The sequence below is a fragment of the Solea senegalensis genome, linkage group LG6, assembly GCF_019176455.1.
Source record: "Solea senegalensis isolate Sse05_10M linkage group LG6, IFAPA_SoseM_1, whole genome shotgun sequence".
Classification (NCBI taxonomy): Eukaryota; Metazoa; Chordata; class Actinopteri; order Pleuronectiformes; family Soleidae; genus Solea; species Solea senegalensis.
In genome coordinates, this window is record NC_058026.1 from 15467066 (window position 1) to 15481388 (window position 14323).

The window sequence follows — 14323 nt, forward strand, 5'->3', positions numbered from 1 at the left end:
TAGCTTCAGTCAACAAGTTCCAACACGGTGGAAGGGGCCGTGTCTTCGGCTGAAGACACGCACCTGTGCAGAATGTGTGCAGAAAATAGCCATGGGGCTCAGTGAGTGAAAAACGAAAACATGGAGAGAGTGAATGTGGTTGAACGATTTGTGTAACGCCCCTGCATTTATTACTTCATTTATGTGGAGATCAGTGTAGATGGATGTGTCTGGTGACTCATCACAGCACAGGAATATGACCTCAGATTCACTGTGTGTATGCAAATATGTATATTTTTCTTTGAAACTAAGACCAGACCACATAGATATACATTGCAGGCTGAGAGGCTGATGGTCATACACATGGACCAGGCTTACTGTGTCCCAGACAGAGACTTGATTGATGTTTGGAGTTGTTTCACTTTTATTATTTTTATTATTATTACTATTATTATTATTATTATTATTGTTATTTCCTGAACTTAAATCTTTAATAGGTGACAAAAAATGTTCAATAGATTATTTTTGCTGATGTCAAACTGGTTCCAGACCCACGTTGATTTTGCAACTGTCATGCCTGGCTGATGTATTTAAAACACAAGAACAACTGTATATTTCTAAATTTAAATCAGAACATGTCCATTAAATCTATCACTGAAAAACTGCCTTCCATATGTAACCCCCACAAGTTCCTAGTGAATATTTTGTATTATTGATAAACTACTGCACTTAACATTAACATTAGAATAATGTATATATGCTATATATAATCAGTATAAACATTTTTGAGTCAAAGTTCACATCAAGCTCCTCCTCCTCCTATGCAATGCTCATTTTCAAAAATATTGTAATTCAAAACTGCCACGATCCTGTACATGGACCTGGAACTTTGTTTTAAATATAGTCTTTTAATTCTTTTGGAGTTTAATTTTTGGCTTGTGTTGTGAGTTTAGTCATTGTTGTTTTTTGTGGATTTCCTGAATTATTTTGATTATTCCTGTTATGTTTTGACACTCACCTCAACCAATATTGGCTATAAATTAACCGCAATTGTTCAGGGGGTTAGTGTTTAAAATACATACACGTCACATTTCATTAGATACTACTTACCGATTTGTATTGCATTTCAAACGTTTATTTCACTTGCTGCCATGTTCTTTTCTGTTTTTTATAATTGCGTCTAAAACCTGTGGCAGACAAAATGCACTGTACTGTCTACTGTGATTTCAAAACAATGACTCACATTCTGACAATGTCCACATTACACAGTCTTAATGTGAAGACGGATCTGACCATTTATACATGGAAACACAATAATTCAGAGGTTAAAATGAATTGCACCCCACTTATTTAGAGATCAAGGCGATAAACAAGTGTTTTAATATTTAGACACATAACTAAAAATGTGTCACATCCAAAAATCACCAGACCTGTGTTTGAAATATGAAAAGCCAACACTTAAATGAAGTCATGTGTACATGAAGGACGTGCACATTTGGATCCACATACTTTAGCTGCATAAAATCCAAACATTGCATCACTTATTTCGAAATTTTCCAACAACAGTTTTCTTTTTTGTAGTTCTTAAATTTCTCAAATGCAACAAAGTAGTTATATTGAAATTGAAAAACTTAATACATAGAGTTGTTTTCATTTTATGGGTCAAATCGGTTTTGTGGCTGCAGAATTATTCCATTTGGGTGTAGAGGGGTCAAAAATTGCTCTTCGAAATACTGATACGGAGACTAGGTTCCCCTGGTTTAGTAGTAGTTAAATCAAGCTTTGATTTAACCAGGATTAAATGAAAAAAATAAATCTCAATTGATGTATTATAAGATGACAACAGCTGAAATAAAATAATAACAAAAATACAAGGCGATAATAAACATAGTAAATGTGTGTAGGTTTAGTGACATCTAGAGATAAGGTTAGGTATTGCATCCAAATACCTCTCAGCTCAGTGTATAGAGTAACAATGATGTATAAAGTACTGGAAAAGCACATAATTAATAAAGTCGCCTATCAGAATACTACATGAGTCTACATCACTACATCAAGAGAGCCTCTTGGTAAGTGGCTCAAATCAGTTGTTCCTTGTTTCACTTAGAGCAAACGTCTCAGGACATGGTAAACACAGCACAGACTGTGTCACTCATATAACCACATTTTAGAAAAGCTCAACTATTCTTTTCCCTAATCCTAACAGCCTCAGATACGTACGAGTACTGATAAAATTGAAGGGAATCTGAGCACACATGTATAAGAATTCATTTATTTAAACATTGTGTTGGCCATTTTATGTTATGTTAATAATGTAACATACAGGGTTGGTTGACATCAAATACAAGGAATTTCCAGGAACGATTCCCTCAAATTCAAGGACCAAATGTGCCGATACAGCTTAAGATAGGGTTAAACTTGTAAGTGATGGTCCTTGGGATATTTGTCCTTGTAATTAACTCTCTCTCTCGCTTGACGTTACTCACTTATTGTTCTGCAAGGAATGTCACATCAATGGCGTAGTCATATCGACTGGACATGCGTTCTATGTAGACCATCAAGCAATGAAACAGTAGGTGGCGTCATAACAAAAAAGGACACATTGGTGGTGGGAAACATTCTAGATATCAACTCAACTTCTTGCACAATATTCAAGCACTTTCAATGATATTTCAATGTATATTTAGGGTCGATTTTCAAAAGCCTTCAAGGGCTTTGTCTTTTTTTTCCCATTCACAAACGTTCAAGATTTCAAGGACCCGGGAGAACCCTGAACATATCATGTTGCTTTATGATATGATGCAACTTGATACCATAAAATAACCTGTGATAAATTTTTAATATTCAAACACAATGGCAGGTTATACACACTCCAAATTTACACATTATAATAACAATCTCACACAAAAGAACAGATTTTCTCTTGGCATGAAAAAATATCCAGTTCCAGTCTGTTTTTTGCACTGATGCAGTTACTTTCCCACGTCTCCACTCCCAGGTCCACTGCTGAATAACGTGCTGATGAAGTTTTGGATCTGTGTGCTGTATGGAACAAAGTCCTTCTTGTAGACCATGACAGTTTTGCTGTGAGCCGTCTGGTGGACGAATTTATTTGGATCTTCGGGCTCTTGAGTCTCCTCTTCGTTTCTCACTGCAGTAGAGGAAAAAAGTCAAGAGTACATTGATGTTAACTTAATATTAAAATAGTTAACATGTCTGTCTTTGTTACTGTCTTTTTTATTTCATGCGTATTACACAGACTCATGGAACAATGAGTTTCCTACAAATTGTTTGCGTCGAAAATTGTTATTACAAATATCCTGAATATTATAGTTCACCACTACAATCGAATCATTTGTTCTTGGCCTGTGACGAACATGTTATGCTGCTCAAAAACACACACATGAATGTGGCAAATAGTGACAATAATGATACTTAGGGGAAATTAAAGTCAGACTTGGCACAAAGTATTTACAGTACGCTAATAACTGTTAGCTTCTGTGTGTGACACTCACCGGACATGCCCTCATATCGACCCGTGTATTTGAAATAACCGTATGAAACGACCATGCTCCAGATACCAATGGCATACGCCGCGGACACTCTTTTATTCCACTTCGCTAAGTCTTTCAGCTTCATGTTCTCCGCCGCTGCTGCTGTTGCGTCTATAAAATGATGATATTTGTGACTACAAGTGTGTGCCTTCACCTCTGAGGACAGGTCGCCGCCATGTCTGACGCAGTTTACAGTCAGTAGTCAAACCAGGTTAGATGCGCTCTACCGCCACCAAGTGGACTGGAATGTGAGTCAGCCGGACAACAATACATGTGACACTGTTTGTTCTTCTTCTTTCTTTGGTTTTATGGCGGGGGCAAACAGCTTTAATGTGCACTACGCCACCTACTGTGTTGGAGTATAGACCAAAGTACTTACCCCTCATTATATTACGTGTACTGTATCTCTCTCTCTCTATATATATGTATTTTTTTTTCTATACACCAGAAAAAAACAATAGTAAATAAATACTGACACTGTCCCAGCTGTGCTGCCATTCTTTAGTGTTGTGACTTCATATACTGTTGTCCTGTTTAAGTGCCTGTTTGGCTGTTTTTTCATTCCCTTTTATTCCTCTGTGAGCTGGTATCCACATGAATGTAATTTATGTGTAAATTCTTGAGTTTGTACAATAATTCTTGGATTTCATTAACCAAATCCTAGTCTGCTTTGTGAAATATGTCTCTGGTCATCCAAGTCGTTAGGTGACGCTGTAGTCGCCTAAAACAGCAGCTTCCAGTACAACAAGCCAATATATAAGCAATAGTCATGGATATATCAGATATATCACGTTAACAATTGAGTTCCTTTTAACTTATTACATCGAACGGTGCTTTCTGTCTTTGAATCTTTTTCTTTAATCGTTTTCTCTGTTGTCTTGCAGTACTTTATGTGTATGTGTGTCGTGCGCTGTGACCGCTTGAGGGCGTCGTTGTTCCTTTCTTTGGACGTATGTGAGCTCGTGCTGTCAGTTTGTTCAGACACAACCAAACAAACCAAAACAAAATGAAAGCTGTCATTCAGAGAGTCAACAAGGCCGTGGTGACAGGTAAGCGGGTTCACGTCCAGTTATGCTTCTGATGTCAGTGAACAGAGAACAGCTCTCATTCATTAGCCTAGCTCACCATGCTCCTTACCTAAACTTAGCTGGGTTAGCATTAGCACTCCCAGCGAACTGCTTTCCCAGTACTTCACTCACTCCTCACTCTGTTTCCTGCAGTGGGAGAGGAGCAGGTCAGTTCTATAGGACGGGGTCTGTGTGTGCTGTTGGGTTTATCCACCGAAGACACTCAGAGAGACGCAGACTACATGTGAGTAAAGCCCACTTTCCACCAAGCCACTCAATATAGCGATATTATGTGAAACAAGATATGGTCTTAGATTTTGGCTGTCGTCATATCGTGATGCTTTATCAATAATTCTCACATTTGTAATATAATACATGTGTAAAGTACACGAAATATTATAACACATATTATATATATACATATATACGTGTGTGTGTGTAAAAATACATGGAATCGAAAAAAATTACATTTAGAAAAAGTCACTTAATAACACTTAAGTGTCAGTCTCCTTTGAGAAGTACAAACACCTCAAAGAAAACCTATCATGAGAAACAAACTGTGTGCATCTTTATTTAGATATAAGAGATTTATAGGGATATAGCCTAAAAATAACCAGACATTGTTTAAGAGCCAAATGACCCAGTCCTACGACTCAGTCCGGTTCAGTTCTTAACATTACACAATTATTTGTATTTCAATTGTCAAATGTTTACAAGGGTATTGAAATTAGGGCTGTTTATATACTGATGAACATTTTCTGCATTAGCAGAGCACAGTTTAGCAGAGCACAGGTGGCAGTCTGCTCTATTCTTGTCGTCATTGTTTATCATCAAGTGTTTCCAAACTACTGACATTACGACACATCCACTTAATGCCACATACCTGCTCAGCTCACTTAAAAAGTATGTAAAGTGGTATCAGTTGCAGCAGTATCGAGCAGCAGTTTTACAAACACAAATATGCGTACACAAGGGCAGCTTTGGATCCAATACTGGTTTTGGCATCAGTGCATCCCTAAAAACAACCAACCTAGGTCAAACATTCAAAGTGTGCAGTTTACAAACATTATGTTAATATTACTGTAAAGTGATGCACGTTTATTATATTAAAGGCAACAATCTTCACCTATCTCTGAATCCTAACATAAACAGGAAGTGGATGTTTCAGTGCAGTTCATCGGACGACACTACACTGTTTTTCTCCTCATGTTGTCAGAGTACGCAAGATCCTTAACCTGCGGTTGTTTGAAGATGAGAACGGTCGAGCCTGGAGCAAAAGTGTCATGGACCGGGACTTTGAGGTGCTTTGTGTGAGCCAGTTCACTCTGCAGTGTATACTGAAGGGCAACAAGCCAGACTTCCACTCAGCCATGCCTGCAGAGCTGGCCCAGCCCTTTTACACCAGCATCCTGGAGAACATGAGAAGTATCTACAAGCCAGAGCTCATAAAAGGTGTGTCAATGTGTTCATGTCGTTGACATCTGCAACACATGTACATTAAGACCACTTGCCTGTTTTGTTCACCATTCTTGTCCCCTGCCCCCTCTGCTGCCACTATGTAATTACTTGCTGTTATATCTCCTAGGGGTGAGATGGTAACTCAGGGCAACCAAAGAAAGGAGAGAGCCTGGGGTACAAGTAACTCAGATGTTTATTTTATGGAATTTTCACAAAACAGGATAACACAGGTGGATGAGGGTAGGACCGAGGGTTTATGCCAAATCAAATGAAATCAACAAACCAAAAACAGGCCTTTCTCTCAGGCTGTCGCTAACCATGACACAAACAAACCAAAAATCCCTCACTGACTTCTCTTCAAAAAATACACAAAATCTGTTCTTCTTCCGTACTTCTTTTTATTAGTACTTCTTTTCTACAATTGTTTTTTGCCTTGTTGTTATGCATTTTACTTTGTAAAGCACTTTGGTCAACCATGGTTGCTTTTAAATGTGCTGTAGAAATAAATTTTACTTGACTTTGTTGTTTATTCTTTTGCCCCTAGATGGGAAGTTTGGAGCCTACATGCAGGTCCAGATCCAAAATGATGGACCTGTTACCATTGAACTGAGCTCACCTGCTGGTCCTTCTGATGCCAGACAGGTATGTCATTGAGTGTGAAGGTTTAATGGGAATCTGATGGGAATAAAGAAATCTAAACTCACGGTCAAGCTTTTTTTTCTTGGGGTTCTGCCCGGCCGGTGTGAATCGTGTCTGTGCATTGACTTGTATGTAAAGACTGTTTGTCATGTCCTGAGACGTCACTGTTTCTACACCTTGTGTTTTCAGCTGTCAAAGCAGGAGAAGCAGCAGCAAAGGAAAGAGAAGACGCGCTCGAAGGGGCCCTCAGAGTCAAGCAGGGAGAAAGGTGCCCGTTCCCGACAGGACACAAACGCCAGTAGTGGAGCAGAGGGTGACGTGTCTTCAGAGAGGGAGCCCTAGGTTAGCAGGGTGAGGTCTTCAAGGAAACCCACAAAAACATGCACTCTAACACACGGACAACAACACTGCTTGCTTGGCTTTGTCGCTGCATATTTTAATGATCGTTGATTTTGCATAGGCTTTAGACTCTGAAGTGAAATGTATGGATGCCACGATGATAACATGATGAGACCAAAATGACTGAATTTAATTTTTTCACTTCACAGCAGTGAAACCAATTTAATCAGGAAGACCTTCGTCCCCAGTGACTTACACCTGACTGTGGACTGTCCTTCCTCTTTGGAAATCAGGAAGCATCAAAAAAGCAAGCTGGCAAGGTGTAACAAAGTGGGAAAGAGGGACGAGAAGGTGAACATTTGTTGCATAGAGAGAGAACAAAGAAGATATGTGATGGAATGGAAATCAGGAGCTATATGATGCGTGGCTCTTTTTTATCTCCTACTCCTATTTCCACACTGTCTTTAGATTCTTGCTCCTTTTCTCCGTCTGTCTCTGTCTTTCTTTCTCTCCAGACTCTTTCAAACTGTCTCACTCTCAGTCTGCTGTTCCTGCTTCATCTCTGTTTAGGAATATGACACTTGGCTTCTAGTATATGAAGAGATCTTTAGGACAGCGTTAACGTAACTGTCTTGTTGTTGGTTTTTATAGGTAATTATGTTTTATGTCTCACAGACACAGCACAAACCAATGATCTTATGTTGTCATTGTACATTTTTACAAACCACAGATAATGATGTGACTTGTTTACACGTCTTTGGTTGTAGAATTGCTAGAAATGAGGGTTAATTTAAGGCACAGAAAGCCTAAAGACGTGGTTAGGACTAGTTTAAGTTAATGGTTTTTTTTTTCTCCTAGAAAATTGTAAAAACGACGTTTGGTCTCAAACTGTGGTCTGCTGCTAGGTGAACGTCTTGCTCTCAGTCTTGACAGTGATACATATATATATCTATATGTATGTGTGTGATAGGGGTGTCACAATCTCCATTGTAAATCGAATATTGATCGAAACGACGTCACCATCTCGACCTTCAAAAGCACAGGTGGTATCGAGGATTTAACCATACAAAAAAGAGCATAGTAAAGTATAGTCCAGACCAGATACAATTGAGATTTGGCGTTAACATAACTCCAAAATTGAAGTATAAAGGGATGAACTGACTCTTTCTGTTAGTTAAACACTGCTAGACTCCTTCACTATGTAAATATCACATTAGACCAATGTCGGTGCAACAGTGTCTCTATTTTCCCAAATAATGAATGTAAAGCATCTAATTCACTTCATTGCTACTGATGGTGAAGCTATGAACAATCTGAAGGGGTATCAGTGTTTACACATGAAAAGCCTCAGTGTCTGGGTTTTAGTTTGATCATCAGGTGATTTACACACTGCAGGATGATCCTGAAGCAATATGAGCAGTGTGACCTGATTTGTCTGAAGTTTGGTTAAAATGAAGCAGTTCATTTTAACCAAACTTCAGACAAATCAGGTCACACAAGGTAAAACGGAATGTTCTTGCATGCCAGGATTTATTTAGTATTTTTTTGGCACGTTAATAAAATATTCTCGAACTGAGACACTGATCATCCAGTATTTTTGGGGTTTAATTTTAACATCAGTAATTGTTCACACGAGTAGATTATAAATTGTTTGATAAACAATACCCTTAAATTTTACACAGTTCTTTGGATTTCGTTAAACTCGGACATAGTAAGGCAAACTAAGAATGATTTTTGTTCAAATCCTGTTTGTGACGCTAGATTGTTACAGAGATTTGTGTGAGACACAAAGGTATCCTTTCATATCTGAAGGAGATGGGCGAGGCATTTAGAGTGTGAGCCAACAGTGAATATCCACTTATCCTAACCTGGTTAGTTATTCTAACCTCAGTCCTTTTCTTGGCCCTTAACCCTAATCTCAATCTCTGGCTTTTTTCTTTTTTACCCCTTCACTTCTCTGAATACCTAAAGGCACCAACAGTATGTTTACATACTCTCAGATGTGAATGTCTGGCTGTCTCTCAGCAAAATGTGACACTTAATTAAACCCTGGGCTGATGACAGTGATTGAATGTTTTAGTATCAACTATAACCGAGTGGTGCTTTGGCCTCAGTATGCTTGTTTACTTGAGGAGAAGGAAGAGTGAGAACCATGTGCTTCTCAATTCAAACTATCAATGGCTCTCCTTCCAATCTCCCTACTCCTTACTGTGTTATGTGGATGAAAAAACACATAAATGCGATGTTTCTAGTGAAAGGTGTGGACAAAGTGATGAACTGCTCATGAGTTTACTGGCAATCGGGGTGCACGACCACGGCTAACTCATTTTTTATTTTTTCTACCATGGCAGATTAGGATTTGTGTCCTCATGTCCTCAGGTTGAACCTAGTAACACAGCATTGGCTCGCTATGCCACTGTACCTATGACACTTTTACCTGGCCGTGTCCATTTTGCACACATGAACTGCACATAACTACTTTAAAAAGCACCAAAAAAATTTATTTTTGCCTGAATATGTGACCGATAAACACACACCCCCAGGATGTCCATAAAAGGAGTTGGATATTATTCCCACAGCTAATTACCATGGGTGCAAATAAGCAATAAGGGTTAATTTCCAATGTGCAGCTGCCGGCAGTGACGTACTCCGCTTGATTGTTTACATAGTTTGAAGTGCACATCATCAGTGCACAGCATCCAAAACATCAACATGTGTGCAGTTGAGTCCCTGGGAGGGAATGAGGCAATGTGAAAAATGCAGGAAAAACAAGACAAGTTGAAAACACTTTGCTGCAGTGTTGAACTGAGCAGTTGTTTCACTCAGAGGTGTGAGGTGAAATGCTGACAGTTATTGAAGTGAATCCAGTGTTTTGACCTTTTCTTAATGCACAGATGCAGCTGCGACACATGTGGAGAGCTTTTTAGTAGTGATAGTAGCAGTGATCACTCCGCCCACATTGAGTAGGTACTTTTTTGTAGTGGAGATGCAACCTAAACCGTGCCGTGTCATGCTGTGCCGAGGCGAGGCGTGGCAAACCGGGACCATAGTGGAAAAGGGCCAAAAGTGTTCGGTTTGTGGAGAGGAGGAACACATGGTGAAATCCTGTCCAGAGTGATCCGACTCCATGTGGTCCAAACGGTAAATGGTGCAAGAGAGTTAAAGAAAAGAAGAATGATTTACCAAACAGGCAAAATGAGGACAATATTTTACCCTTTTTTTTTTTCTTTATTACATAATTCCATGTGTTCCAGTATTAATCTACAATTAATTGAGTGGGCGTACCGTGCCCCTCCAGTAGATGGCGCCCTAGGTAACCTATGTGGCCTCTACCTAGTAGAGACAGCTCTGTGTGCAGGTGACTCACAAGTTTTGTCTCTCTTTTAAAAATGTTGGCGCTGCCTTCATAGTCAGCCATACAGTTCATCAGGCTTTCATATAATTAATACGTTTTTAATTCAGTAACCTCATATGTGTTTGTGATTCAACGTGATTTAGTTTTTATTAATTTTAGTGTAATATGGAGTATTTTCCAGGTGCAAGATTCAAAAAGGTCATAATAAATATTGTGTCATTAAAACCGGGCAAAATATGCCATTTTAAGAGTTTATTAGGACACATTAACAATCAACCAGTTTGACAAACCAACTGCGTCATATTGCACAATCTGATTGAATCAGATGTGGAGAGAATAAAATATCCTATATATCCTATATAATATATCCTTCACAATGCACAATGATGGAATTATTTTAATTTGATTATAATAAAACCAACTATGATAATAATAATAATAACAACAATAATAATAATAATAACACATTATTATTCCTGAGTTGTTAGGGTTAGGGTTTTTATAATAATAGTCGCAGCATTTATTTAAAAATGTATTGTGTGTGGGTGGGTGTGAAAGGTTGTTTCAGTCAAACAGGTGATTGTTTATTTGTTTAAAAATATGTCTCAATATTTTTACACAGTTTCTGGTGATTCCACCTTCTGCCACCGGAGTCGCAGTTTCTCCTCTCTGCCATAAATGTGTGTGTGCATGGGCCAGAGTTTCCGTTTCCCATCGAGTTTGTTTTTTATAGATCCCAAACCTTGTATAGACAGTGGTATATGATGCCTTCTTAAGTGGGTACACAAGCTTTAAAAAAAAAAGTGGCCCCTGGCCACATGTATAGTGTAGAGCAGGGGTAGGGAACCTATGGCTCGCGAGCCAGGTGTGGCTCTTTTGATGATTGCATCTGGCTCGCAGATTTCGGCTTTTCAGATAAAACATAAAATATTATCACTTGTTTTAATCCATCCATCGATTTTGGAAGTGGAGGAAACGCAAGTGAATGACATAAATGCAGCACCGTTCTATTCCCTGGCTTTGGATGAGTCAACAGACGTAAGTCATTTGTCGCAGTTCAGTGTGATTGCAAGATATGCTGCTGGTGACACACTGCGCGAAGAAAGTCTTGCTGTTCTGCCAATAAAAGGGTCCACAAGAACCAGAAGTCGCATTAATGGTGAGTATTATAACAACATTATTTAAAAGAATAAATTCAGAGGCTTATTATACTCACATTTAGTTAAATTCAGTCTTAAAATATATTATATGGCTCTCACTGAAATAAATTTGCAAATATTTTGCTTTCATGGCTCTCTGAGTCAAAAAGGTTCCCGACCCCTGGTGTAGAGTCTAGTAGAGCTGCTCTGTAGTGAGACAGTTTCCTACTGTAGAGACATGTGGCATATCTCAGTGTGGGGGGAGAAGGGAGTGGTGAGTGGAAAGTTGACTGTCTGCTGTCTAAACACACACATACCACCACACCACACTCAAACATGCGAGCACGAGCGCTAATGCAACGTGGAGTAAACCGTGTCATAGCTACTTGCAAACATGAAACGCTGTCATTGTGTTTTCATGCCGGCATTCCTGTGAGTGGAAGTGGGTGTTAGTGTGCATTGTAATATCTGTCGTACTGTTGAGTGCTGGAGAAAAGAACTCCTGAGCTTCTGAGCCTCGCTGAGCAAACTCATACTGTGTATTTATGAAGGGATGGAAACCTATATATTTAAAGACCATAAAGAAACTGCCTTGACCGCTTTTGTGGAATCTGGGCATCACACACATGTGAAACACAAACATGTTGTAAACTGCTTCCGTATCACAGTGACTTATCACCTCATCTGCCTCCACAGAAGGCTTGGAGGGTGTTGGGGTATTAATAGAAGTGAAGCTCTGAGCAGATGGAACTTATTAACTGCTGCATTGAATGGCAAATCTTTATGTATCTGTCATATTAATATGATTCAACCTTTTATCCATGCTACTTTGGCCAACTGTAAAGGTTTATATAGACATTGTGGTCATATACAGTATTTGACTTAGACTTTTGACTGACTGAAAGCACTGATTGTTGTTTTCCATGAGTTCTAGGAAACATTATTCGGAACATACACATTCCCAGACAAATGGACTGGCGTTATCGCTCCTTTACATGATGCTATCATTTTGAAAAGCCAGCTTTTGGAGCAGTTGGTGAAGTTTTGACAGCAGCCGTGTTCGACATGGCACTCACCTGCCAGGATATTGAGCAGAAATCCATCACGATGATAATATCATCTATGGATATTATTGTTCTTAGCTTGCAACTGTTGTACTGCTGACTCATTTGGTTAGTTTACCTATCGGTAAATCAAAACAAATAACATCAGACACCACAGTCAGTTTCTGAACTCACTATTGGGGCAGCAGTGGATCAACAACTTCATTGTGATGGGTTTTTTGAGTCAGTTTTTTACAGAGCGAAAACAAATGTGCATTTTCAGTTGAGAACGGGTGTCTAACAGTAAGCAACATAATCTAAGACTAATCTAAGAATCAAAGACTCCATGAGCCTTTTGTTAAGTGGCTATAATGTTATGTCATGTGTATAATGTGTCTTTGTGTCCCCGCTGGCAGCCATGTCTCAAGCTGGTTCCCTGGCACAGAGGATGTGAACAGAGAAGTCAATGAATGTGTCTATATCACTTTAGACATGCTAAAGATCCATAAGTAAGGGAATTAATGCTATGTTTTCGTAAAGGTGCAGCACTTTTCCACCCCACAGCACTACTTTTTCCTCGTGACTGACCTGGGTAATGTACAATGAAATTGCATTATTGAATTCTTTTTGTCAAAACTGGCTTACTCAGGTTGGGCTGCATGGTGCATTCCTGCTCTGCAGCGTCACATTCTAGTTGCTCACGTTGACCGGTTAAAATACCACAGGCAGAGTACACTCTCTAGATATCGGAGGATTTTAACACATCTGAAAGTGCTCTACCAGCAGTCTGCTACACTCTGCTTCTTTCCTGCATGTCAACAGGTCATGCTTCTATTTTTAGGCAGCAGGAACAGCTGACACCAGACATATATAGCAGTCTCTATGCATTTATATTTGGAAGTTGTCAGAATAAATCCTTAGAAATAAGGTTTGCGACAGCTGGAAATTCACAGATCAACAGTGATCAATACTGAAATCACTCAGTTGAGGGAGCCACGGTGAAACGCAACTCAGTGTAGAATTATGAGAGAGGAAACCAGAGCAGGAAGAAGGAGTTGAGGAACTGGGAGTGTGTGTGAATGTCCTCCCACTCTGTGATTTACATGGTCACTCCCTCTGTATGTCACTGGGTGTGTTTTGGGTTCTAGTGAATCAGACCCAAGAGACACGGAGCTGAACTCACTGCCTTTTTCCTTTCAAAACTAAAGACACAAGTAAGTAAATACAAGGGAAAGAGGGAAAACTCAAAAGTTAATGGTAAACATTTGGTTTGTTTTAGTGAGAAATTGTTGTGAATACTTTGTTTGATCATTTACTTCTGTTCTTTAACTGTGCATTTAGTTTGAAGACTCTTGGAAACTTTTAGCAGAACTATAGCCTTAACTTGTAATGTTTGACTGTATGTGTGTCACAGGGTTCTGGGATTCCACGCCTCCCGCTCTCCCTGTCGCTGTCAAAGTCGTGCCCTCAGCCCCCGGCAAACAGGAACAGGGAGGTTGGGGGGGGGGTCACACCAGAGACACATTGAGCTTTATAGCGAAAGTGTGCCCTCTACCCTACGGTGCCACACTCCTCCACCTTTCTTTCATCAGGAGACAATACACTGCTCCATCGACCCACTGTTTCTCCAGACTCCTCTTCACATGCTATCCACTCCAGTAGTAACCCACACAATGCGAGGGAATCGTTTGTGAGTCCCCTGACCACCCCCAAAGGGTGACCCACAAGGTCAAACTGAACGGTAAAGCAC

The 14323-nt window shown here is 39.5% G+C and overlaps 2 protein-coding genes across 4 annotated transcripts; one reads left to right on the top strand and one right to left on the bottom strand.

The window, feature by feature from the left end:
* Positions 1-2799: 2799 nt before the first annotated feature.
* LOC122771316 (small integral membrane protein 26-like) lies at positions 2800-3749 on the bottom strand. The gene is made up of 2 exons (XM_044028817.1): positions 3495-3749; positions 2800-3130 (listed from the first exon to the last, which is right to left on the bottom strand). The coding sequence occupies exons 1-2, from the start codon at positions 3616-3618 to the stop codon at positions 2952-2954; spliced, it is 303 nt and encodes a 100-aa protein (XP_043884752.1). The 5' UTR covers positions 3619-3749; the 3' UTR covers positions 2800-2951.
* Positions 3750-4441: 692 nt separating this feature from the next.
* Positions 4442-8612, top strand: dtd1 (D-aminoacyl-tRNA deacylase 1). 3 transcript variants are annotated; one of them, XM_044027270.1, is made up of 6 exons: positions 4442-4582; positions 4754-4844; positions 5817-6052; positions 6603-6700; positions 6887-7048; positions 7249-8612. In XM_044027270.1, exons 1-5 carry the CDS (start codon positions 4540-4542, stop codon positions 7037-7039), a joined length of 621 nt encoding a protein of 206 aa, XP_043883205.1. In that variant the 5' UTR covers positions 4442-4539; the 3' UTR covers positions 7040-7048; positions 7249-8612. The 3 variants fall into 3 exon arrangements, with proteins under 3 accessions (XP_043883205.1, XP_043883206.1, XP_043883204.1); XM_044027271.1 differs by having other exon boundaries at positions 6887-7039; positions 7246-8612; XM_044027269.1 differs by having other exon boundaries at positions 4444-4582; positions 7246-8612.
* Positions 8613-14323: the final 5711 nt, after the last annotated feature.

Bases quoted from the DNA above. Each gene is read 5' to 3' on its own strand.
- LOC122771316 (XM_044028817.1), bottom strand. From the start codon at position 3,618: ATGAAGCTGAAAGACTTAGCGAAGTGGAATAAAAGAGTGTCCGCGGCG. The intron at 3,131-3,494 runs GTGAGTGTCACA...CCTCTACTGCAG, and splicing joins TCGATATGAGGGCATGTCCG to TGAGAAACGAAGAGGAGACT.
- dtd1 (XM_044027270.1), top strand. From the start codon at position 4,540: ATGAAAGCTGTCATTCAGAGAGTCAACAAGGCCGTGGTGACAG. The intron at 4,583-4,753 runs GTAAGCGGGTTC...TGTTTCCTGCAG, and splicing joins CAACAAGGCCGTGGTGACAG to TGGGAGAGGAGCAGGTCAGT. The intron at 6,053-6,602 runs GTGTGTCAATGT...TTTTGCCCCTAG, and splicing joins CAAGCCAGAGCTCATAAAAG to ATGGGAAGTTTGGAGCCTAC.